The 26,946-nt window shown below is 41.7% G+C and overlaps 1 protein-coding gene across 2 annotated transcripts; it reads left to right on the forward strand.

Moving 5' to 3' along the window:
• Positions 1 to 44: 44 nt before the first annotated feature.
• Positions 45 to 17,348, forward strand: LOC123017763 (gamma-aminobutyric acid receptor-associated protein-like 1). Of its 2 annotated transcripts, none has more exons than XM_044419328.1 (4): positions 45 to 335; positions 4,215 to 4,293; positions 4,690 to 4,808; positions 16,312 to 17,348. In XM_044419328.1, exons 1-4 carry the CDS (start codon positions 252 to 254, stop codon positions 16,375 to 16,377), a joined length of 348 nt encoding a protein of 115 aa, XP_044275263.1. In that variant the 5' UTR covers positions 45 to 251; the 3' UTR covers positions 16,378 to 17,348. The 2 variants fall into 2 exon arrangements, with proteins under 2 accessions (XP_044275263.1, XP_044275262.1); XM_044419327.1 differs by having other exon boundaries at positions 48 to 341.
• The last annotated feature ends 9,598 nt before the right edge of the window (positions 17,349 to 26,946 follow it).

The following is a 26,946-nucleotide window of genomic DNA, read 5'->3' on the forward strand; positions in this document are numbered from 1 at the left end:
GAGATGAAATGGTTCAGTCTTGGGATGCGGACAGAAGGCAGAGCAGTATCTTCCTCTGTGACGTCACAATGCCCGGCTTAAACCGCGAGTGTTTGTTGTGTATCTTATGATCAGCTGAGCCAGAAGCAAGCCTGTCAGTCGCTGTTGGGGGTGCCGAGTTAGGTCTGAGATCCTTACGAGGCATTAGAATTATCGGTTAAGCAAGGAAGGGATAAAGAGAGGACAAGAAACTTAACGCATCAATCCAAGCCATGAAGTTCCAGTACAAGGAAGACCACCCGTTTGAGTACAGGAAAAAAGAAGGGGAGAAAATCCGAAAGAAATACCCTGATCGGGTACCTGTGAGTGGAAGTGGCATAATCAGGACCTATTCATTGCTTGCTTAGGCCAGCCTGTGTGGAACCAGAGCTTGTTATTTATCCGGAAGCTGTATTTTGTGGGTCGAATTTGCGGGGAGGGAAGGATGACCTCCTGAGCTCCTCTGCTTGCTTTCTGTTATTGCAGCCAGGGTGGGGGTGCTCCCTGTCTTTCGCGTTCCAAATGAGATCGTCCTGATTGTACGTGTGCTGCTTCATATGTGGAGGAGAGGACAGAATCCAGCCCCTCCCCGTCCCCACCAAACAAACATGGAGGCAGAAGGACAATGGCTGTGTTAATGATATAACCTTCGGAGTAAGCTTTAAAAGCTCCCGTATGATCATTCAGGAGGGAACCGGTCTTCTTTTTCTCCTCTGACCCCGGATTGCTTTTGGAGTCTTGCTCTGCAATGCTGCTTTGTCACACTAAGCGGACAGTCTCCCCCGCGGCTTATTGTTAACATTTGGTGGTGGTGGGGGGGGGGGGGGGCACAGGAAAGCAAAGTCATGGTGCCTCACCTGACATTTTCCCCTGCTCATCTGAAGGGCTTATTTGAAATTAGTGATGATTACCCTTCCCGGCTTTAATATTGTAAAGGGTTGTGCATTTTGATATACAAATGCTGCTTTCCTGGTTCAACCCTATACATGATTTCTTGGAAATAATTGCCACTGAGTCCAATAAGACTATTACTTCCTTGGAAATAATTGCCACTGAGTCCAATAAGACTATTACTTCCAAAAGAATAACTTTTCCGCACTAATTGCTTACCACACTTCTGACAACTTTTTTGTTCCTGTTCATCTTATGACAGTACAAGATGTTATTTCTCCAGATGGTTCCTTATTCATCCTCACAGAATTAATATATAGCAGAATTATGATGTTGTGTTATCTCTTGTTAGGAAATGGAAAACTAAAGTAAATAATCTGGTGTTTTTTTTTTAAACACCAGCACCTCTGTATGTTGTGATTTACTGGTATTTTAAAAGTTTTTGGTGAATTATAGAAAATGGCAGAAATGTTCGTTTCATAGTGTTGTTTTTTATATTTGCAAGTTGGGCATGGTAAATGCTTCTTATATAAATGAGAGAAATATGGATAACACTTGGGATATTTATGCGAGGTACTGAGTTAGCATTTAGGTTTACCGGTTAATGTCAGAATTGTCAGTCATTTTCTTTTGGGCCTTTTATTATTTTAAGAATACCTATGTTTAATAATCAAATTTCTGATGCACTTTGCAAAACCTTACCTAGGGTTGGATTTTGGGGAGTTGGGGTTCCACATTTAAGCCAGACAGAATACAGAGGCAAGCAGTATGGAGGCTGTGGGGCTCATTTAGCAGGTAGGCCCAAGATGCAGGCTCCATAGAGTATTTTTGGAATAAAGGATGCTGGCAAATTATTCAGATGAAGCCAAGATTAGAAGAATAGCAATCGTACTACAGGATACAGTTTGGAGGTGCCATGGGGTAGAACTGAAAGCTTGAATTATGGAAGACTTATTTAGAAGATTGCACACCATTCTGAGAGTTTTTACTATAGAATGGTATACATTTTTCTATGTATGGAGCTTCACTTAAAGAAAACAAGAAAGATAGTCAAGACTATTATGCCTGTGCTGGAAAGGAAATGGAATAGGTGTCACTGAAAATTGTCATTATTCCATCACATTTATATCCTACTTTTATTTCCCTTCTGAGGAACCTAAGAACACAGTTCTCTTGGACTCCATTTTATTCTCACAGCAACAAACCTGTGAGGTTAGGCTGAAAGTGACTATCCCAAAGTCATCCAGTGAGCCTCATGGCCAAACAGGAATTAGAACTTGGATCTCCTGGATCCCTAGTCCAAAGACTCTAGCTACCAGGCCACTCTGGGTCTCACAGGAAAGTGCCATACTTCACTTTCAGAGCACATGCAGAAAGCCCCAGGTTCATCTTCTGAACCTGCCATGACCAAGTTCCATTCCAGGCTGAGAGGCCTTAGAAGACTGATTCCAATGAGAGTAGGTGGTACTTTGTTATTAGGATCAGTGATCTTCTGTGAAAATGAAGTCAAGCAACTGATGAAATTTTGTGGAAACAGCCTTGTATTTTCTTTCAGCTTTCTAGTAGCCTGTTCCCTGCCATATACTGCAGGTGACCCAGTATGCAGCCCTTTCAGCTTTCTAACAAAGAAAATCTGGGTGTAATGCTTCCATGAGTATCTGGAAGCTACTACTGAGTGATGTCCACATTTGAAAAGAAGCTGTACATAACACTTTGGCGCCCCCCCCCTTCTATAGAACAAGTTGGACCTCCAACAAAAAATGCAGTGTGGAGGACCGTCTGTTTAGGATTCCAGCCAAAGCAACTAGCTATGCTTTACCCCCTTCCTCCAAGTTATCCATCAAAGCAACCCTCCCCAGAAATAGTCAGTGTTCACGAAGCAAACTTAATTTTCATTGAACCTTTTCTGAGGGGGCAGGAGGGTCACCTTCTAAGGGTTTGTTCTCCTGGTGGTTTTTGTGCTTCTGCAAACCTTGGAGTGGTCCCAAGTCTGCTGATACCTTCCCTTTGTATGAGGATGGTGAAATTTTAGCTGAATAAGAATCTATACTAGAAGAATTGAATTCACCATTGGAATATATGCTATCTTTGCATTCTAAAGCTGTGTTTATAAAAACAAATACCTTTGGATTTCAAGTTGGGGATAAGAGAATGCAAGATGGAAGATAAGGTAACAACAGAAATGAGACTGAGGTTCTGAGATCAAATAACTCCATGATCCTTTTATGTTTTTACTAATTCATAAAAATCTTCAAAAAATTTAAGACAGTGTTTACTTCCTAACAAACACTTTGCATCCCATAGCACATGATTCCTCTAGTGCTGGCTCCAGCACCTTTGATGGCCTTTCTATAAAGCACTCTCATTTAACTGCAAAAGAAGCGAGTCATGCAGCATGAGAAATCTCCCATTCTGCTTCTGACCTTCTTCCATGTGAAAACGGTGGGAGCCAAGGTCCCTTTGTTGCAGTCAGGTCCCTGGTAAAATGCTACTTCTCACAAACCACTGAAACAAGCTTCATCCCTCCCCATCTCCTCTCTATACCAACTCAAGTCCCTCTTGAATCTGAATCACATGTGGTCCTGTTGCATATCTTTGCTATAGAGAGTTGTTTGAAATGACAGTTTGCAGAAGAGTCAAGTCCACTTGTTTCTCATCTAGAAAAACTGGTAACAGTGAAAGGTTGGCAAACATCTACTTGGTTGAAATAAGGGAAAAGCTAGAGAAATTGTTAAAGATGCAAAGGCCCAGGAAAACAACCGAGAAAAGTTGTGAGGGGTTTTTTTCCCTCCCTTTTAGGCCTTTGCATTTCTGATTAAGTAGATTCCATTAGCCAGTATATACTTCCTGTTTTTCCAGTGAAGTCATGCAGTTATAGTAACCTCATAAGGACAGGCTTGTTGGAAAGCACAGAATGGTCTACCTTCTCCAGCATTCTCTTTCCATGGCGGCCAACCAGAGCCCATAGGAACGCACATAAGGAGGACATGAGAGCAACAGGACTCTCCTGCTCATAGTCCACCAGCAAGTGATATTGAGAGGCATTCTGCCTCTGGTTCTGGAGGCAGTACATAGCCACCTTGATATTATAAATAGCAAGCTGTGCCTTGGGCTGTATAGAAATGAGATGCATAATAACAACACTGAACAGCGAGTCCTTAAATAGCTGTTTCACATTCCTTGAATTTTGTCACATAGCCTTTGCAACCTTAGGCTCAGTAGGGAGATTTGAGACAAGGAACATGTTTAATGATGCATTTTCACAAGGTCTTTGACTAATTACCCTACCTTTCCTATTTGGTCAGGTTATTGTGGAGAAGGCACCCAAGGCCAGAGTGCCTGATCTGGACAAGAGGAAGTACCTTGTCCCATCTGATCTCACAGGTAAATGAATTGTGTTACATGCTATGTAATTATACTACTGTTTGAGGAATGTTTTCAGCATGCACTGTCTAGATGTAGAAATGTGGGACTCCAAGCAAGAAAGAAACAGAGTAAATTTACATTCACAAATATTTTAGAAGTCCCAAGATAATACAAAGTTCTTTGCCTGGTATCAAAAAGGCATAAGCATAGGTGTCTGATGAGGCTCCCTGGAAGGGTCTTCTACAGTTACATTTCCAAAAGTGAGAAGGCCGTCTGTCTGGCTGCCATCTGCCTTACGTTAGAAAGGTGGCCCCTTAACTATACAAGTCAAAGTGTAAATGACTTTGATGCTTGAAAATTTGCCAGTTTGAATTGGTTTTTCCTTCTGCTTCTTTCCCACCCTGATAATTGCAGTTGGTCAGTTCTACTTCTTGATTCGAAAGCGAATTCACTTGAGGCCAGAGGATGCCCTGTTCTTCTTTGTCAACAATACTATTCCTCCCACCAGTGCTACTATGGGTCAGTTGTATGAGGTAAGTGGAGCCTGCCTTTCCTTCCCAATGTTGGAATTGCTAGAATGACATATACTATACAGAATAGCTTTGCACCCAGTAGATGCCTTTATTATGTGAAACTTAATCATTCTTGTTCACTTATGTGCACTGTTTGAAGTGCACTGCTAGTTGCAATTTGCCACACTGAACCTTTGGGCATGGTTTGCAAAGCTTCTGTTGGATCTTGAAGGCACCTATAGAACGTAGTAGGAAGTTGTATTCCCTTAATCCAAGGGTGCATGACATCTGACCTACAGGCTGCGCACAACTCATAAGTATGTTGGGTGAGGCGTGCACAGGTTTTACAGCACCTTCAGGCAGCTGCCAGTGCTCCCCACTGTACCCCATCCTTCTGGGGTGCTCCATGTTTGTTTTGGGTGCTAAGGAAGGGTCTTTCCTATGTCAGCATGGAAGTTTAGCATTGGTTCTCCTAAGGCCACAAGGGTTTCCTAGTGCTAAAAATGCAGAACTCAAAGGCATGTTTCTAGAAGCGTAGTGAAAGACCTCCAGGTAACTGAGACACTTGGATTCTCTAAAGTAGCAGGTATACTGAATCTCAAGACTCTGCACTTACCATAATGAAATAGGACAGTGATCCCAAACCTTTTGGCACCAGGGACCAGTTTTGTGGAAGACAATTTTCCATGGATGGGGGGCGGGGGTTTTCGGAGTGATTCAGGTGCATTAGAGTGGTGCCTCATACTTCAAACTTACCTTGTTGCAGGAGGCTCTTTGAACTCTGAAGCATTTGAAGTCCAAAGATACGTTCCCCATTATAATAATGGAAAGTGAATTAATCCATTCCCAGACCTCAAACAATACCCATCTTGATAAACTTAAACAGTAAATATGCATAATTTAAGGTAAAATAACACAATTAAATGCCAACTTTATTAAATGAAACCTGAAAACAATTAATAGAATATGTAAATATGTACAGTACTCTAGAATAAAATGAAAATTGCATTCACTGCCCAAATTTTTAGTGAGGAGTGGTAATGCAGAAAAGGATTGAAAAGGCAGCGAGAATGAGTGGGAAGACAGGCAGTTAAAAGGCACTGAGAACAATTGAAAAGGCACTCAGAAGGATCGCAAAGGCATGCAGTGAAAGGGCATAGACACAACAAGAGATAAGAGACTGATGCAGTGACCACATATTTTTCTCTGTGCTTGCAACTGGAACTTGGAAGTGTCATTTGAACTTGAAGAGATTCAAAATTTACTCTAACTTTTGAACTCTGAATCTTGCCCGCTGCTCACCTCCTGCTCTGCAGCCCAGTTCCTAATAGGTCACGGACTGGTATCGGTCCATGGCCAGGGGTTGGGGATCCCTGAAATAGAGGCAGCAGTGACGGAGGTGACACAATGGCCTTGAGTGTGAAAATTGGACTTTATCCAATTTATCTTTCTATTTAGTAGCCGATAATGTTTCAAGTCAGGTTCTGGCCAGCTATTAATTTACTCACTTACTAACAGCAATAGGAAGAGAGGCTGATATCAAGCATAATGCTTCCCATGATATTATTATCATCATCATCCATGGTAATCCAATGAAACAGATGACAACACAGTATTTTTGTTTAACAGGGTATATTTATCTTATGGAAGTCTCTTATCTGTCATAAGATGTGGTGATAGCTTCTAGCTTATATGGCTTCATAAAAGGGATAGACCAATTAAAAAGAGCAGGCCTATCCGTGCAACCAGCAGTCCTTGAATGAATTGATCCTTCATGTTCTCAAGCAGTATAGCTCCAAATACCAGATGTTGAGGACAAACATCAGGAAATTGCTTTTCACCTGATTAATTAATCAAACAAGAAGGAATCAACCTACAGGAGAAGATATTATTCCTGGAGATAATTAGAGGAAACTTCAAAATTAAATCTTTAGCTTGTCCTCAACTAATAATGTACCTCATTTAAGGCCTTTCCCAAAACTTAAATAGTAACATCCGATATCAGGGCCAATGCTAACTTTCTTCAAAAGTAATATTTTGCTGATGGTCAAATGTAGTACAAAATCTAGAGGAGGAGGAGGAGTAATTTTTCAAACGACAATTCAAGGAGAAACTTCCTTTAGGTGCCATGTCAATGGAAATACTATAGGACTGAAATATTTTGAAATGAAAACCAGGTTACTGTTTTGCAATTTATGGAGCAATGAGGGAGCAACGCAGCTCATATAACTACACAAATGCAGGGAGGAAATATTAATTGGAATATTTTGGTTAGGTAAAATTCATAGCCTGCAAATATAGAATCATAAGAAAAAAGAAGGGAGCAGTTGCGCCTGCTATCCATGCACCACATGCCAACTTCTGACAAATTCACCCACGTAAGAAGTTTCCCATTGACAAAGAAAAGTATGTAAGTTTGCACCGAGGTAAATTATTTGCAGTGTATTGTTGACTCATAGACCATGAAGAGCATTCCTCACATGTGGAGGTTGGTGATTCATGATAATTTCCATCCTTTGCTGGTTTGGGTAAAGACAGGTAACACTAAAAAGAGAAGTTAATACTTTAAGCCATCTTTTTAAAGTTAGTTTTTAAGGTGCCGCAAGACTCTTGGCTCTAGTCTCTAGAATGAAGCTTTTTAAACAATTAGTGCATATCAGCCATTGCTCTGCAGGGTTTACCTCCAGAAATTTCATCATGTTACTAATATTTTACAGAGATTATTTTAGCAGGTGTGCTCTCAGTTGGATTTATCTGACTCTGGAGCCAACTAAGACTGATTTTAATGAAGAAAAGCTTAACAAGAGCCACCATTTTGCCTCACATTTCAAACTGGCCACTGTAAGCTGAAGGCTAGAACAAATTGGCACCATTCAGCCAAAGTCAAGCACCATACTGCTGAAACTAAGCAGGCTGACTGAAGGTGCAATTCTATGCATGTTAAGGCAGAAAAAGGTCCTACAACACCCAGCATTCCTCAGTCATCCAAAACTGTATTTTCTTTTTCCTGTTTAAACATGCATCAGATCACACCCTTAGTCTCCTATTTGGGCAGTTGACCATTGGGGCACCATGTATAAGAGTAGGACAAAAGTATAAGAAATAAAGCCTTGGTAGCCTATAGGAATAGAGAAAGTAATTTTTATAGGTTATCATACCCTTCGGTTTCTAGTTAAAAGTGAAATGAACTGGATTTTTGCATCTTATTGTTATGTGCTGTCAAGTTGTCTCCAACATATGGTGGCCCTATGAATGAAAACGCTCCTAACTACTTAGCTGTTCTAAATTCAAAGCTGTGGCTTCCTTTATGGAGTTAATCCATCTCTTATTTTGTCTTCCTTTTTTACCTGCCTTTGACTTTCCCTAGTATAATTATCTTTTTCAGTGAGTCTTGCTTTCTCATGATGTGTATCAGTTTTGTCATTTTTGCTTCTAAGGAAAGCTTTGGCCTATTCTGATCAAGGAACCATTTGTGTGTCTTTCTGTGGCTCTAGGCTATTCACAAAGCTCTCTTCTAGCACCTCTAGATGTTTTTAATGCATCAGTTTTCTTTCTAATCAGCTTTCACACTCATACATAGTGATTTGGAATACAATAGTGTGAAAGGTAGCCTTGGTTTCCAGTGAAACATGCTTACATTTGATGATCTCTTTTAGTTCCTTCATTGCTGCCCTCTAAGTCTCAGTCATCTTTGATTGTCTTGACTGCAGTCTCCTTTGGAATTGATGATTGGGCCAGGTATACAGAATCTTTCACAATTTCAATTTCTTCATTTTTGATAGTAAAGTTCCGCAATTCTTCTATAGTCATGACTTTTGTTTTCTTAATATTCAGCTCCAGTCCTGCTTTTGCACTTCAGTTTTCCACTTTCATCAGGAGTCATTTCAAGTCATTTCTGCTTGATGCCATTAAGATGGTAGCATCAACTTATCTTTAATAATTGATATATCTTCTGCCAATTTTCACTCCTCCCTCTGATCCTAATCCATCTTTCCTTATAATATGTTCTATGTATTGGTTGAATAGACACAGAGGTAAAATGCACACATGTCTGTTGCCTTTGTCTATAGGAAGCCATTCTGTTTCTCCACATTCAGTCCTAACAGTAGCTTGTCCACGATTCAGCTTATACATCAGGACAAATTAATGCCAAGGCACCCTCATTTCTTTCAGGACCACCCATAGCTTCTCATGATCCATACAGTCAAAGGCTTGACTGTAGTCTATAAAACAAAATGATCTTTTGAAATTCTTTGGTGTACTGTAGTTGCTACCATATATTTGCAATATGACCTTGAGTGCCTCTTCCTTTTTGGAATCCAGCTTGAATATTGAACATTTCTCTCTCCATACAGGGTTAAATTATGTGTTGCTACAAAATTATTCATTTGTGAGAGTGTGGTATACTGGTTAAGAGTGTGGGAGCGGGTCTCAGGCAATCTGAATTCTAGTCCGCACTCAGCCATGGAGCCAACTGGATGAGTTGGCTGCCTCACAGGGTTGTTGTTGTGAGGATAAGATTGAGAGCAGGAAGACAAGAATGATGTAAGCTGCATTTGATTCTTTTAAAAAGGCAGGATTTAAATTTAATAAATAATTAAACAATAAATTTTGAGTATCACTTTGTCTGTGCGGGAGATTAGTGCAGTGGCCCTCTGGTTGCTGCACTCTTCTCCATCTCCTTTCTTGGGGGCTAGAATGTATACTGAACATTTCCAGTCCATTGGCCATTGTTTTGTTTTTCATATTTGCAGGTATATATTCTTATGAAGATTTGAGCGGATTCATTTTCTGCAGCTTGGAACAGGTCTATTGATACCCTGTTTACTCTAGCTGCTTTATTCCTTCCAGTTGTTCTCAGAGAAGCTGTTACTTCACTTGTTAACATTGCAGCGTCTTCCTCATAGTTTTCTTCTTTGAAGGAGCCTGTCATTCTCCTTTATCTACTCCTTAGTAGATAAAATGGAAGTTACTGGAATTCTGGGAGAAACACAACACAACTGGTGTTGGTTATCACCTATAAATTCAAGGTGTTAGTTATCACCTATAAAGCCCTCAATGGCTTGGGACCTGGTTATCTAAAGGAGCGCTTGCATCCATATCTGCCCTCCCGCCCCTTGAGATCGGCGGCAGAGGCCCTTCTCCAGGAACCCTCCATGAAAGATATTAGGAGGGTGAGTACCCAGAGGAGGGTCGCGCCCCACCTATGGAATGCGCTCCCCAGAGAGGTCCACCTGATGCTGTCATTATTTGTTTTTCGGCGCCAGGCCAAGACCTTTTTATTTAAATGTTATTTTAATTGTTAAATGTATTTATTGATTTTATACCTGTGCCAGGATGTCTCCTGATTTTTAGTGTAATTGTATAGTTGTTTGTTTTGGAAGCCGCCCCAAGGCTTTTGCGAAGGGGGCAGCATATAAATGTTCCAAATAAATAAATAAAATAAAACTTTATTTATTTATTTAAAGGTTTTATATGCCATCCCAATGGCTTCGGCGAATGGGGCAGCATAGAAATTTGCTAAATAAATAAATACTAAAAGTTTCTGGACGGCTTACAAAAAACCAAAACAACCATATACAACAAACAATGCACAACACACTGCATCTGATAAGTGATGATAAAAACAAAAATAGAACTGATTAACTGTTAAAATATTGGTAAAATAAAAAGGTCTTTGCCTGACACCAAAAAGAATAAAGCAATGGCGCCAGACAAACCTCCCTGGGGAACCTGTTCCACAGTCGGGGCACCGCTGCTGAAAAGGCCCTTCTTCAAGTAGCTACCCTCCTGATTTCCTTCAAAGAGGGCTCCCAGAGAAGGACCTCTTCCTCCAATCTCAAGGGGTGGGCCGGCACATACAAAGAAGGTGCTCCTTGAGTTCTTGATTTGAAGCAAAAATGGAGGATAGCCATACATGCACTCTGAATTTCAAAAAAGCCAATTTTGATAAACTCAGGACAATGTTAAGTAATGTCCAATGGTAAATAACCCTAAGAAAAAAAAGGAGTCCAAATGGATGGGAGTTTATAAAAAAGGAAATTTTAAAGACAAATTGCAAACAATTCCAACAAAAACAAGACTACAGATGATAGAAGAAACCAATATGGTTCCATAAAAAACTTTGGGTTTTCCTGAAAATAAGGACATGTCCAGAAAACGGAAATAAGGCCAGATGACAAAGGAGAACACAGACAGGTTGCACAGAAGGGTAGGAATAACATTTGGAAGGCTAAAGACTGTTCCAGTCCAGGCTCAATTCAATGTCTTGTCCTTGACATATAAAGCACTAAATGGTTTGGTATCTGACGGAGTGCCTCTCTCCATAAATACCTACCCACCCACTTAGATATTCCTCTGACATCCTCCTCCAAATACCACCCCTGCAATGAGATCAGGGGGGAAAGGGCTAGGAGGGGCGCATTTTCCATACCGGCACCCAGAATCTGGAATTCATTCCCCAGGAACATATGGCTGGCATTGATTTTGTTCTCTTTTAGGCACCAAATAAAAACTTTTTTGTTCAAGCAAGCTTTTGGTTAATTTAATTTATATTGCATTATTGAATATATATTTAATTTTGGTGGTTAATTTATCTGGTTGTATTTGGTCATATTATATATGGTTTTATATATTTTTATTATATGAGATGTTTTAACAATTTACTAATTTTATTGTTCTTATCTGTTTTATTGATTGTGTCTCTGTGCTGGTTTCAGCATTTGCAAACTGCACAGATTGCTCTTGGGTAATGGGATAGCAAAGAAGTGGAATAGAATAAATAAATACGAATAAAAAAATAAAGCTAAGAATGAGCTGAGGCTACCAAGGGATGCTAAAAGCAACAAAAAGGCTTTTTTCAGATATTTTCACGTTCAATGACAGAGAAAGGAAGTTCATATCTTTAGGGCTTGATGAGCTGCATCCTAGAGTAATAAAGGAACTGGCAGAAGAAATCTCAGAATCATATTATCTTTGAGAAATCCTGGAGGACGGGTGAAGTGCCATATGTCTGGAGGAAGGCTATCCTAATAAATAAATTAGCAAAATGTCAGCTTGATAGAACTACTGTTAGTTGGATCCACAACAGCCTTCAAAATAGGTTGCAGACAATGATAATCAATGGCAGCTTCTCAACTTGGAGAGAAGTTATGAGTGAGGTGCCACAGGGATCAGTTCTGGGACCAGTGCTCTTCATTATCTTTATGAATGATCTTGATGAGGAAGTCCAGGGAACAATAATTAAATTTGCAGATGGTACTAAACCGGGTGGAAAAGCTAACACCCTTGAAACAAGAAGATCCAGAGAGACCTAGACAAGCTTGAAAGCTTGGTGGAAAACAGCAGTGTGATGTTCTGGTTAAGAGCTCAGGGCTGGGACTTAGGCAATCTGGGTTCTACTATCCACTTGCCTGTGGAGCCAACTAGGTGACTTTGGGCCAGTGACAGACTGTCAGCCCAACCCCCTCACAGTGGTGTTGTTGCAGGGATAAGATAGAGAACAGGAGAGGGATGTAAGCTGCTTTGAGTTTGTTAAAGTGGGATGTAAAGCTAAGGAAGAAAGAAAGGAAGGAAGGAAGGAAGGAAGGAAGGAAGGAAATAAACAGTATGAAATTCAACAGGACAAATTTCAAGTTTTCCACTTAGACAAAACAAATCAGCTGCACTGGTGCAAGATGGGGAATACTTGGTTCAACAGTACTGAGAGTGGAAGGGACTTTGGTGTTGTTGTAGACAAAAAACTAAATAGGAGTTAGCAGTGTGATGCAGCCACAAAAAAGGCAGACACTATTTTGGGATGCATACATACCTCTGTTTGGTGGAAAACAACTGTGTGATGTAGTGGTTAAGAGTGGTTATCCAGAAATACAGAAGTGCTCATTGCCCTCTCCTTTGCATTAGTCAGTCCTCACCTGGAATAGAGCATTCAGTTTTTGGCACCCAGGTTTGAAAAGCATGCTGATAATCTGGAGAGAGTTCAGAGGAAGGCAATGAAGATGATACAGGGCCTGGAAAATAAGTCTTATGAGGAGAGGCTGAAAGAACTGGGCCTGTTCTGCCTTGAGTAAAGAAGACGACGAGGTGACATGATAGCACTCTGCAGATACCTCAAAGCTGTCACGGAGGAGGAGGAGGAGGAGGAGGAGGAGGAGGAAGAAGACCTATTCTCATTCGTCTCAGATTGTAGGACATGGAACAATGTACCTAAACTACTGTATACCAGGTGGAGGCTAGACACAAAGAAGACTTTCTTAACTGTAAGAGCAATATGACAGTGAAACCAGCTGTTGAGAAAGATTGCGTGCTCTTCCACACTAAAGACATTCAAGAAGCAATGGGATAGTTATCTGAGTGGGATGGTGTAACTGTCCATTGGCCTCAACCCCCTGCTATTGCAGGACACCAAGTTATACCATCCCACTCAGATAGCTGTCCAGTTTCTTTTTGAATATCTGTAGTGTGGGAGAGCCCACCACCTCTCTAGGCAGCTGAGAAAGCTTTTCCTGATATCCTGCCTGAATTTGGGTTGCCGCAGCTTGAATTGATTATTCCGTGTTCTGCACTCTGGTATCAGCAAGAAGAAATCTTGACCTTCCTCTTTGTGACAGCCTTTGAGGTAATTATAGAGTAATACCATGTGCCACCTCAGTCTTCTCTTACAAGAATGAACATGCCCAGTTCTCTCAGTCTCTTCTCATAGGTCAGTGTTTCCAAACCTTGGATTATTTTTGTTGCCCTCCTCTAGACTTTGGAGCCTTTCTAATTTTTCTGCATCTTTCTTAAATCTAGGTGCCCAGAAATGGACACAGTCTTCCAGATGGCATCTGACTAGTGAGGAGTATAGAGGAACTACCTCTTCTCATGATTTGGAAGTAATACTTTTGTTAATGCATCCCAAAATGGCATTTGCCCTTTTGGAAGCTGCATTGCACTGTTGGCTCATTTTCAGCCTTTTGTCCACAAATACTCCAAGATCTTTTTCTTTTTCAATACCAGTGATCCACATATTCCCCATCTTGTAATGATGCATTTGGTTTCTTTTTCCTAGGTGGAAGACTTGGCACTTGTCCTTATTGAATCTCATTCTGTTGCTTTCAGCCCCGTGCTCAAATTTATCAAAACCTCCCTGGATCTTCCTTATGTCTTCTAGGGAGTTTGCTATTACACCCAGTTATGTATCATCTGCAAATATGATTCTCTTTCCCTGTACCTAAAACATTAATAAAGCTGTTGAAGAGCTCTGGGCCCAGGACTGAACCATGTGGCACCCCACTAGTTACCTCTATCTAATTTGAGAATGTGCCAATGATGAGCACTCTTTATGTCCAATTTAGCAGCCAATTTGGGATCCACCTAGTAGTTTTTCCATCTAGTCCAGTTTTTGCTAATTTGCTTATCAGAATGTCATGTGGCACTATGTCTGATCATCATCAGACGGTTGGTTTGATGATCATCAAGCAGACTGATCATGCTTAAGGTTTTTCGTTCGTTGAAATATATGAGTCTTTGCCAGGCGATGCACATGCTGCACATCTCCCTTCTCTGTATGTTTGGTTTAAAGCTCTCCTGCTGAACTTTTTCATGTAGTGGCCAAATATCTGCTTCCCATTCTTTGTGAGGTGCAGCCCATCATTTGCCAATTGTCCATCTTCCCGGATCCTTCGCTTGTGGTCCTAGAATCCAGGTCTCTCTTTTCAACACTACCATCATAGCCAGTCATTCACTTGAAGAATCTTTCTTTCCCTAACAGTTCCACTTTCACGTACTGGTGGGATTGAGGAGAAGACTATCTGGACCCCAGTGTTTTTGATTTTTCTCCCTAGAGCTTCTGATGTTTTTTCAGCGAAGCTTCTCATGGCAGTCATTAGTTCTCACGTGGAAGAGAAGAAAAGGGTATTTGTCAGTGGGTTGTATGAGTCGTGTGAACTTGCTGTTTATATCATTAATCTTGGCACCAGGGAGACAGCATACTTGACTATTCTCTGGGTCATCGCGGCATACATATTTTTTCCATCCCGCGCAACAGAAAATCTCCCACAACTTGAACCATAAGTTTGAATGATGGTTATGTTGATAGGTTTTCCACAAATTCTGACTGATATTATTCAGGCTGATTTTGCATTATAGCTTCTTTCTGCCTGTGATATATTATTATTATTATTATTATTATTATTATTATTATTATTATTATTATTAGTATTATTATTATTATTATTACATTTCTATGCTGCCCCTTGCCGAAGCCTCGGGGTGGCTTACAACACAATAAGATATATTGAAATACAATAGAACATAATAAATTACCACTAAATACAAAAATACAAAAAATACACTGAGATACAATAATATAAAATTAAAATTAACAGTATAAAATAAGTAAATAAAGAATATAGGAGGAGAAAAGAGAAGGAAGAAGAAGTTGCCCTGGCCAGATCATATATTTTAACAATTAAAATGATGTTTAAATAAAAAGGTCTTTACCTGGTGCCGAAAAACCAGTAACGACGGTGCCAGGCGGACCTCTTTGGGAGGCTCAGTATATGACCATTTCTTCTGAAGCTCAGTTTGCAGAGTGAAACACTTGATATTTGTCTGAATGAAAATGTCCCATTTGAGTCCACTTTATTTCATTTGCACCAAGAACTACAAAGTGTAGCTGTTCTATTACCTGTTTTATGGTTTCCAGTTTGTCTTGACTCATATTTATGATGTTCCATGTTACAATTGTATGTGTTGTGCAGCATTGGACTTTCCTTTCAATTCTGCACCTATCAGCCACTAGACTTCCTTTTGGCTTTGTTCTGGTTGTGTCATTAATGACAGCACTTTTTGTATTTGTCCTTTGCTCTTTCCCAATAGTTTATTGAATGCCTGCCCACTTGTAAGTCTAATCTTGTGGCACTGTCTCTGGTTTCTTCTTGGATTATTTCATTACAGGATTTTCAAGATAAAAAGATGCAGAAGTGGCTTATCATCGCCACTTTCTCCTACACAGTACTAACCAGAGTTAGTTTGGATGTCGCTGCCATGTCTGTGAAAGATCCTTCTCTAGTGTCGCCTTCCACTATTGCTGCTGCGCAGCAGCTGCCCCTCAGAGGTTCTTCATCCCATGATCTTTAGAGAGATGCATTCTCTTCTGCTGATGCAGGTGTTTGTCCTGAAGGGGCGGATGCCCCTTAGTCTGGTGTTTCAGATTTAACCATTCTGCTTTCAGTGACCCTAACAGGAGACCAGCCTAGCAAGACAGACATTCTCAGATTGCCTCACTACATTAAGCTATACATCCAAGAGGGTGTGATTTTTCCTTATAGATATGTATACTGTTTTACTTACCTTCCCCTATTATTATTAATAATTATTATTGAGTCCCAATCACTGGATGTAGGTAGGATATAAACAAACAAATAAGCCCAGAGACCAGTTAAATTACTAACAGCCTGGTATGATCTCAACAACTTTATATATTCACCTCTATATATACCTCTTTGTATGTTCTCTACCTCCATTTTTTTTCTTTTTCCAGGATAACCATGAGGAAGATTATTTTCTCTATGTGGCTTACAGTGATGAAAGTGTGTATGGAAAATGAGCTCATTACTTGCTGGCCTCACAGATGTGGTGGACTGAAAGGACTGTTGTGAGAGGAATTTTGTGTCAGAGAAAAGCAAGAAGTGGAAGAAAGAACTGGACACCAAACCACATATTTCATGCCATAATTTCCTGCACCTTTATTATTTCTTCTTACAATTATTTTATTTAACCACTGGGGGGAAAGGGAGGCTTTTAATAGCTATCTGGTGTTTGGTGTTTTGTAACAGAGATCCCTAGCCAAGTTCCCTCAGTTTCTATTTAGCTAACTGGTTCTTCTGCGAATGCCCAGGAAGGGGAGAGGGCAAAGATGTGTGTCACAAGTGATCCTGCTAGGACTGCCAAAGGGAATTAATGGCAAGACAACTATCGCTGACTGGACCACCTCCTGTACCTAACGTTTAACTTACTTAGCTTTAATGCTCATATGCATGAAAAAGATATACATTCCTGTTTTCTGAAGCCATTTATTCTTCTTCTTGCCCTGGCCCCAGTGGCATGTGTGTTGCACTTTCCCCCCATTCATGTGTAGAATCTTTTATACTCCACAGTTACATACTCCACTAGCAAGCTGCCAGTCTGTTGTAAACAGAATCATGTGCATGACACTCAATATGAGGAATTTGTAGAGTAAGTTTAGCCAACTTAGACAATGACAGCACACCCCCTTTTGCAAAACTCTGAACTGGGCATCCATCATAGTCTCATCAACAGCACGAGTGTTTTCTGATGTTACCACTAAAAGCCTGTTCCCTTCCAGATCACTTCAAACCTGTACTATGCTTCCCTTCCTTTTGATTTACTATCTGTACAGCTTGGAGGTGGAGGTCACCAGGAGCTAATTTTCACTCACAGCTGAGCCCTAAGCATACATCTTACAGTCCTTTGTGAAAATACATTATTCTTCTGGACTCTGTGGTTTCAAAAGGTGAAGAAATGCATTAAATAAAAATACTATGTTGGAATGCCAAAGCAGTTCCTTTTGAATGCCGGAGTGGTATTCCCCTCCTCCTCCTCAATACACTGGGGGTTCTAAATCGGGGTGACATGGGGAAATTTAGGACATTTTATGTTTATTATTTGTATTTCTACCCTGACCATCAGCCCAAATGATTTAGTTATTGTAGCAGCTTTCCTTGTTTTACAGTAATGTTAAGGCTAAGGCCAAGATGGGGAAATACAGAAGCTGAAACCACTAGACAAGGTTAATTGCTAGAAAGAGGAGGCCAACTGTTTGCCTAAGGAAATTTGAGTGATAGGTTTTGTTGACATGTCTGTAGTGTTATGGAAATTGTTGTTAGCCTTTGCTTCCTTGTTTGAATTCCCATGCTTATTGTTTTGAGATGACATATCCACTAATAAGATCTTCAGATAGCAAGGGGTCCAGTATAATAGAATTTAATTAGGTGATAGCAGAAGAATTGAGGCTGTAAAGGATTTTTTTTTGAAAAAGGAGTTGAAATACACTTGCGGAGTTGAAGGGTCCTTCCTTATGAGAACAGCTGGTAGTGTGCCAGTAATGAACGATTGACATCCAGTAAAATATTAACAAGGCAGTGAAGACCAAGAGGGGAACACTGGGATTGAGGGATTGAGTGATTTTTTATAAGTCCACTCCAGATACACATTTCATGGTGACTGGTTCTGCACAAGGTGCTATTTTCTTGCCACTGCAAATTCCAATTTACTCCCATTGCCTTGGTGTTCCTTATCTTTATATTCCAAATAGGAAAGTTATATTCTAGATTCTTTCAACTCAAGGAAGTCCAGTAATTCCCACATAAGTCAAGGCATGTCTGTGTTCCAAGGCACTTCCACATATTCTCTACTTGTCTGCACTTCGGGGAGGCACAAGGGAAAAGGGAACTGGATGAGAACTCTTGAGCTTTGGTATCTGTCCGTCTTTAATTTTAATGTAAGGCCAATAGAAAATAACTTGGAACTTTAAAGCCATTATCTTCTGACATTCTTTGATAATGGGCTGCTAGGGCAATATAGTCCAGTGTATGCTTATTACATTCAAAACACTTTAATTCATGGTATATTAGTCTCAATGGATCTCTGTACTGTGACAGAACTGACTGAGCAGTTGTTGAGTTTCCAATTCTAGTACCTGATGGAGCACAAGGCTTATGTGGAAGAGGAGGCAAATGTGGTGTCTGAGATGAAGAAGAGCTCATTGGAGAAGGTGAAAACATTTGGGTTTCCGTGACTATCTTTAGGGAACAATGTGGCCACTGAGAGATGCATCACCAAAAGCATCAGATAATTCCCTAGAGATAGCTGTGACTGTCTCTGGAAAAAAATGTGAATATCTCTAGCAAACCTCTATCTCAAATGAAAGGCCATGAATATCTCTAGGGAACTGCATGATCACTGATGATGCATTGCCAATTGCATCACATAGTTCCCTAGAGATATTCACATCTTTTTTTCTAGAGATGAAACTAAGAAAAATGTTACTTTGGGATGGGGCATAACTGTGCAAGGCCCAAGCCAGGCTCCACATTATTGTATCTACAGGGGCCAGCATCCTGTGGAAACCTCCATCCTTCCAGCTTTAACATAAAGCAGCATGTAAGCATCCCTGCTCCTGCAGAGTTGTGAGGATGTGATGTTAACAACTTGTCCACATTACAGGTAAGGCAACAGAGAATCCTCTCCTGGCATGTCAGTGACTGTATCCTGTAGCTTACCTCTGAATAAGTCTCCACCGTATAAGAGTTGCTCTCAGGGGCTTTTCAAGGTGGGAAGGAGTCCTTGGTGAAGCATTATTAGGGAGGTCTCCTCCTCTAGCTGGATCCTAGCACTGAGTGGCTGCTCCTAGACACCATTTATCTGCCCTCAGAGAATGGCTGGGATGCATTGGAGACACTGAAGATAGCACAACATTGGAGATGACTACGCTCGGCTTGCGTTGTTGCTGCAGTCTACTCAAGAAGCGCTTTGAAACTGGAGTGCCTTTGCTCTACTTTTAGAGCTGGTGTTTTCCTCTTATGAAAGTTGTCCTACAAAAGAGGAGCACACAGGCTATGCACAGGCATTGTCAACAAGGTATTCACTCTGAAAAGCCAGTGTCTCCTGCTCTGTCTCTTGACCTCTGCTCTGTTCCTATCTTATCTCTGACATTTCTTGGGACTGTCAAAAAGCCTCACTGTCCATTACTCCTTGCCACAGCTATGGGACAAATGTATTCCCAACAGCCAGCCAAGCAAACTTTCCTAGGCAGATGCACACATGCAGTTTCTTGGGAAACTCCTCCCAGCAGGACATGCTGTCTGCCTCCCTGGCACAGATGCTCAACATGTGCCTGGCTGCAGCAAGGAGATGGCACTTTCCAATGAGTGCAAGTCTTGTATACAGGGGTGGTGTGGACACATCTGTAGCAGGGAGAAATGGCTTGGCATGGCATGGCGCCTACAAGGCCATTGAGTCCAACTCCCTGTTTGGCTTTGTTGAGAGTGAGGGCCAGTGTGGCACAGACTCTTCAGATGAAGAGGAAGAGGCTTGGGAAATGAGGCCCACAGAGGGAGAGATGGCATAAATGGAACAGCTTATCACTGCTGTCTCCAGGTGTTTGGGCTGACCCTGAGAAGAGGCAGGGTCTGCCAGTGCCAAGAGCAGAAATGAGAAAAGAGCCAGAGGAGCCTGCTATGATCCTTGATTTGATAATGTGGCATCCAGAGAAGGGCTAGCCAACTAAAGGAGCTGCATACAGCCAAGAGGTTGGCCAGTTTTTAGAATGGCACTCCTGGAAGGGTGGAGTTATTCAAAAGGAGGGTGCTTGGAAATAGTTTCTAGCTTGAGTTCAACAAATCTCTCTGTGAATGCTCAGAGACTCTTCACTGTCTATAATTTGCTGGGTGTAGAATGGGCATGAAGAACTTTTGCCAAAGAATGGCCTGTTCTTCAGAAAGAGTGAAAGGGGAGACTTAGCTCCTGATAGACTTCAACATGTGATCATGCATCTGGCTGCAGGCCCATGCCTTTCCAGCTTAGCAAAGGTGACTGAACATACTATCTCCATATATAGCTCTTCAGGCAGGTTAGGAGGTGAGGTGGACATGCTTGCACGGCATGAAGTGTGGCAGCACAGGGGAGTGCTGCTCTAGAGTTACTCTAGCTCATGGGTCCTCAAACTACAACCTGCGGGCTGGATACGGCCCATCATGCTCATTTATCCAGCCCACCTCAGAGCTTTTGGACTCACTTGGAGAAAACGATCTCTGAGTGAGTTCGAAAGCTCTGAGCTGGCTCAGGCAGCCAGAAGATAGAGAGAGACGAAGAAAGAGTCTGAAAACTCTGAGCTGGCACACGCGCCGATTTGTAACATCTCAACTGCGTGTGTGGCGGCTCTTTCCCCCCATTGCATGCATATTCAGAGCAGGAATACAGAGCAGGAAACAGATTAGAGGAGGGCGGAAGAGAGAGAGAGAGAGAGAGAGAGAGAGAGAGACGACGAAATTAAAAAAGGATTGAAGGTAATAAAAATAGAACTTTTAAAATCTATATTTAATTATGTGAGCCATGTCCCCGGGCTGGAGGCCAAGCTGCTGCCACCTTGCTGAGCCCAGGGGCGGGCAGGCTGAGGCAGAGCGGGGCCGCGGCTACCATGCCTCCACCTCTGTCTACTCCGAGCAAGCCACCACCATCGAAAGGCTGCCATGCTTCACCCTGCAGCGGAGAGAGGCAGGAGGCGCCCTGCTCAGCCAGCCATGGCCCCGTCCTTCACCTCCCCTTGCCTCGGAAAGAAGCCCTTACTTCCCCCCTCGCGGCCCATTCCCGACTGAGGGAGCTGCACTGTGCTCGCCATTCCGGCCTCCCGCTCCCTCGGAACCAGTGGCGAGGACTATAATTTCCATCATTCCCAACCAGCATGGTCAATGGAAGTTGTAGTCTAACTTATCTGGACAGTACCAGTTTTGGCAAGGTTGCACTTAAAATATGGTAGTCCTTAGCTCTGCATCCAAATACAGCCATTGTGTATTGTGGGAATTGTTCTGGGCTGACTTGTTTCAAATGCTAAGAGTGGCATTAACATTATTTATCCTTAGTATTTTTGCTTCATTCTTTGTAAATTCCAGTTGCAGTCATCAGCTGCATTATGCTAAATACTGTATTTAGTGCCTTGGTTGTGTTGTAGCTAGGTCCTTTGAATATGGACATGCTCTTCCCCACCTCATCCTGGGCTTCTGCTGCAGCCTGAGGGAGCAGAGCAAACCCTTTTAAATTTTTAATTTTTAAATGTTAATTATTTTTAATTTATTTTAATCTTAATTAATTTTTAGTATGCAGTGTGCATGGGAATTCATTCATATTTTTTTCAAACTATAGTCCACCCCTACAACAGTCTGAGGGACAGTGAACTGGCCCCCTGTTTAAAAAGTTTGAAGATTCCTACTCTAGATCAACAGTGCTACTCTAGTCAAAAGCAGAGTAGTCAAAAAAAAAAAAAAAAAAAGACCCAAACCTAAACAAAAACAAACCAGGAACAGCTGCCTAAGACTATGCCCAGAGGTTATACTAGCCAATGAGGGAAAGGCAGGTGATGGAGGCAGGAGCAGTGCATGCTGGGATTGATTTCTCTCAAGAACACATCCTGTCAAACTAAAATGATTTTGCTTCTTGACTGAGTAACCTCCCTGATGGACTGTGGAAATGCTATGGACATAACCTATCCCGACTTCAGCAAAGCTTTTGACAAAGTGCCTTAAGATATTCTGATTAGCGAACTAGCTAAAAGTGGGCTAAATGGAACAACTATCAGGCGGATCCACAGCACTAGACTCAAATACTGCTCATCAATTGCACATGTTGAGCCTTGAGAAGAGAAAACTGAGGGGAGATACGATAGGACTCTTCAAATACTTGAAAGTTTGTAATGAAGAGGAAGGACGGGATCTCTTTTCAACCATCCCAGAGTGAAGAACAGGCTCAAATTACAGGAAGACAGATTCTGACTAGATGATATGAAAAATTTCATGACTGTTAGAGCAGTGCAGCAATGGAAACAATTACCTAGGGAGGTTGTGGGCATTCCCACACTAGGGGCATTTATTTATTTATTTAAAGTTTTTGTATGCTGTCCCCTTGCTATATAGCCTCGGGACGGCTCACACAAATAAATAAATATAACACAAATACAGTTAAAATCCGGAAACACCCCGGCTGTGGAAACCACACGTCTATGGAAACCATGAGACTGTTTGATCCCCAACACCAGGTAAGAAACCACATTGTGTGGTAACAGTGACTCATGCGCTGGTGACTTCCCGTCTTGACTTCTGTAACGCGCTCTACGTGGGGCTACCCTTGAAGACGGTCCGGATACTTCAATTGGTTCAAAATAGAGCTGCCAGGCTGCTGACGGGGACTGGACGTTATGTTCACATGACTCCAGTTCTCCGTCAGCTTCACTGACTCCCAATTGAAGTCCGGGCCCAATTCAAGGTGTTGGTGATGACCTACTGAACCACTCAGAACAGCCCTCTTCCCCTGTATGGAGCCTCTGTAGCCTTGTGGTATATGCTGGAGTGAAGGTCAATGAAACAGGCAGGAAGACAGCTTGAGTGCAGATTGAGAAAAACTCATGATGAATCCAGCCAAACACAGCTTACAGCTCATTAATGAGCCTACATGGTGACAGGTAGCAAAGGAAGCTTGCTTTTCTGCCGCCATTGGATCCTCAGTGCCATCCAACAGAGCTGTTCTGAGTGGTTCAGGGGCTTTTACAAACTGACCCAATAGAGAAAATGGTGGAGCACTTGGTGGCCTGCTGTGAGGAATTTGTACAGCACTTTGCAGGTAAAATCTCAGAGATCTGTCAGGAGTTGGACTCCATGGTAGATGCAGCTCCTTTGGCTGAGGTGTCCAGCACACCATATGGGCCACGTTTATTGGATGAGTTTCAGCTGTTGAGGCCTGAGGATGTGGACAAAGTGCTTGGATTGGTTGGGCCTACTTTCTGTATGCTGAACCCTTGCCCACCATGGCTGGTTGTTCAAGGTAAGGAGTGGATGCGCCCCTGGGTCCTGGAGGCTGTGAATACCTCTTTAAGAGAGGGAATGGTCCTAGCCTCATTGCAAAAGGCCATTATTTGACCACTCCTGAAGAAGGCCAGCTTGGACTTGGGGGACATGAACAACTACAGACCAGTTGCTAATATTTCCTTCTTGGGCAAGGTATTTGAACAAGTGGTGGCTGGCCAACTCCAGACACTCTTGGATGAAACAGACTGTCTTGATCCATTTCAGTTGAATTCAGACCTAGATTCAGTATGGGAACTGCCTTGTCTGCCCTGTCAGATGACTTATGCTGGGAGAGAAACGAGTGGGATGCAACCCTGTTGGTTCTCCTTGACCTCTCAGAGACTTTTGATACCATTGACCACGGTATCCTTCTGGACAGGTTAGCCAAGCTAGGAGTGGGGGCACTGTTTTGCAGTGGTTCCACTCCTCCTCGGCTGACCATGTCCAGAACGTGATGTTGGGGGATTAAACTCTGTGCCATGGCATTTATGCCACGGAGTTCCACAGGGCTCTGTCCCCCATGCTCTTTATCATCTTTATCCCCCATGCTCTTTAACATCTACATAAAACCATTGGGCGAGGTCATCAGAAGGTGTGAGCTGAGTTGTCATCAGTATGCTCAGTTCTAACTTTCTTTTTCATCGGATGCAAGTGTGACAGTGGATGTTCTGAATCAGGGTCTGGCCTTGATAATGGTTTGGATGAGACCTAACAAACTGAAACTTCATCCAGAAAGGACAGAGATACTGTTCGGATGGGTGACATCTTGCCTGTCCTGGATGGGGTCGCACTTTTCCTAAAGGACAGGGTTTGCAGCTTGGGGGTGCTCCTGGACCCTGAATTATCCCTGGAATTCCAGGTGGATTTGGTGTCCAGGAGTGCCTCTTATCTGCACAGACAGGACCTGGCAATGGTTATCCACATGCCAGTAACTTCTTGCTGGATTATTGCAATGTGCTTTACATAGGGCTTCCCTGGAAGGTAGTCAAGAAACTTCAATTGGTCCAGAATAGGACAGCCAGACTGCTAGCAAGGACTGGCAGATACGATCATATAAAGCCAATCCTTGACCATCTTCACTGGCTTCCGATTGAGGCCCAGTTCCAATTCAAGGTGTTAACACTAGTGTTTAAAGCCCTTAATGGCTTGGGGCAGGATATCTAAAGGAGCACCTGCTCCTGTACAAGCCTACCCAGCACCTTACATCCGCATCAGGATATAAGGAGGATGGCAACAAGAAGAAGGGCCTTTTCCAGAGTGGCACCTCAATTTTGGAACAAGTCCCCCAGAGGTTTGCCTGGTGCCCTCTTTATACTCATTTTGGCACCAGGAGAAGGCCTTTTAATTTCAATGGTATTTTAATTGTTAATATGTTTTTAATGGAATTTTAACAATGGAGTATGCCTAAATTACAAGTTCTGACAGTGGGTGCGTTTTTATTTAATTTAATTTATTATTTTATAGTTCTAATGTTTTATTTTAAATGGTGATTATGTATTTATATTGTATGAATGGTTTGATTATTGTAACCCACCCAGGCAGCCATGTGGCTAATGAGCACTTCTCTATTTCTGGATGTGATATCACTATTTATGCATCCCAAAGTAGTGTTTGCCTTTTTTATGGCTGCATCACACTGCTGTCTCAGATTTAGCTAGTTGTCTACAACTATGCCAAGGTCCCTTATATTCTCAACACTGCTGAGCTAAGTATTCACCATTTTGTATTGATGTAGATGATTTTTTTTCTTGCCTAGGTGGAGAACTTGGCATTTGTCCCTGTTGAATTTCACTCTGTTGTTTTCCACCCAATGTTCAAGCTTGTCCAGGTCTCTCTGGATCATCTTGTTGTTTTCCAGGGTAACTATTCCACCCAGTTTAGTATCATCCACAAATTTAATTATCGTTCTCTGGATTTTCTCATCAAGATCTTAGATTTTGAAGAGTACTAGTTCCAGGACTGAGCCACTTGTAACTTCTCTCCAGGTGGAGAAACTAGCGTTGTTGATCACTCTCAGTGACCTATTTTGAAGCCAGTTGTGGATCCATCTAATAGTAGTTCTGTCAAGCCAATATTTTGCTAATTTATTTATTAGGATGTCGTGGGGCACTTTGTCAAATGCTTTGCTAAGTCCACTGCATTTCCCCTGTCCATTTGTGTGATAATCTAGTCAAAGAACTAGATTAGGCTCGTTTGACATGACTTATTGTTAAGAAATCCGTGTTGGCTTCTGCTTATCACTACAATTTCTTCAAGGTGCATACAGTCTGATCTTTTAATGATTTGTTCCAGTAATTTCCCAGGGGTTGAAGTAAGACTGACTGTTCTACAGTTCCCCAGTTGATCTTTCTTGATGCTTAAACTCAGCTGCTTGTGTCTCCTCTATCAAACCTCAATTTCTTAGTGTTCATCTGATCTTTAAGGTGACTGTTTGGTATTGTTGTCTGGAGCTGTCCTTTCTTTTCATGCAGAGACCTAGCTTGTCCCCACGTGGTCAGACTGGGGAAAGAAGGATAAGATGAGTCAACTTAACTTACTTGAAAATATTGGTTTCCCTGGAAATATGTCACCGGGCTATTAACACTCTTTTGTAATGTGAGGTACTAGTCTTTATAATATTAATTTACTCTTTTGTAATATGTGGTACTAGTCTTTGTAATATTAATTTACTGTGACATCAGCTCTGATAAATTTATAATCCATTTCATCAGATGCAGAAAATCTGTATTTACATTCCCACAAGGTGGCAATATAACTACAGTTTCAAAATGGTGATCCTTTATGATAATTTTTGTATCCATTAGTGTTTAAGCACAATGCAGTACTCAAGAATTTAGCAGAAAAACAGCCACCGTGAGGCAAACAACTACAATGGCAATTTTGCTGATGGAATGCTCTGCCAGGTCGGTAGAATTGTTCTGCTTGGCATCAGAATCCAGTAGCCCTTTAGATCATATGAGGTGTGTCCAGAAAGTTAAGGGAATTATATTTTTAAAAATCTTTTATTGAAAAATTTTACAATTGAAAATTGTCTCCTTCAAAGTATGCACTCTGTGAGTGTACACAACGCTCCCAGCAATTTTTCCATTCTTCATAGCATCCCTGGAAGTCTTCAAGTGGGATGGCGTTCAGAGCCTGAGTAGTGGCTCTTTGGACGTTATCCACACTACCAAAATGGGATCCTTTCAAACCATTCTTCATCTTTGGGAAGATGAAAAAGTCACAAGGAGCCAAGTCAGGGCTATAGGGTGGATGGGGAAGCACCGTGATGTGTTTTTCAGCCAAAAACTCTCTGCCAAAGCACTGTGACTTGATGTGTTGTCATGAACAGACCTCACTGTATCCACATTCAATTCCTTTTTTGGCAAGGCGTCCTGATCATTGTTCCTCTTCAACACCTTCTCGTCCTTCCTTGAAGACTTTGTGCCGTCGGTACACTTGTGCAGATGATTGCGCAACTTCTCCATAAGGTTTCCTCACCATTTCGAAAATTTCTGATGCACTTTTACCCAATTTCACACAATTGTATTGCATACCACTGT

The sequence above is a fragment of the Varanus komodoensis genome, unplaced genomic scaffold (assembly GCF_004798865.1).
Source record: "Varanus komodoensis strain SLA01 unplaced genomic scaffold, ASM479886v1 scaffold101, whole genome shotgun sequence".
In the NCBI taxonomy this organism is placed as follows: Eukaryota; Metazoa; Chordata; class Lepidosauria; order Squamata; family Varanidae; genus Varanus; species Varanus komodoensis.

What these genes read in the sequence shown, in the direction of transcription:
- LOC123017763 (XM_044419327.1), top strand. Translation starts at nt 252, where the DNA reads ATGAAGTTCCAGTACAAGGAAGACCACCCGTTTGAGTACAGGAAAAAA. An exon ending in AATACCCTGATCGGGTACCT is followed by an intron (nt 342 to 4,214) that starts GTGAGTGGAAGT and finishes CTATTTGGTCAG; the next exon opens with GTTATTGTGGAGAAGGCACC. An exon ending in TGTCCCATCTGATCTCACAG is followed by an intron (nt 4,294 to 4,689) that starts GTAAATGAATTG and finishes TGATAATTGCAG; the next exon opens with TTGGTCAGTTCTACTTCTTG.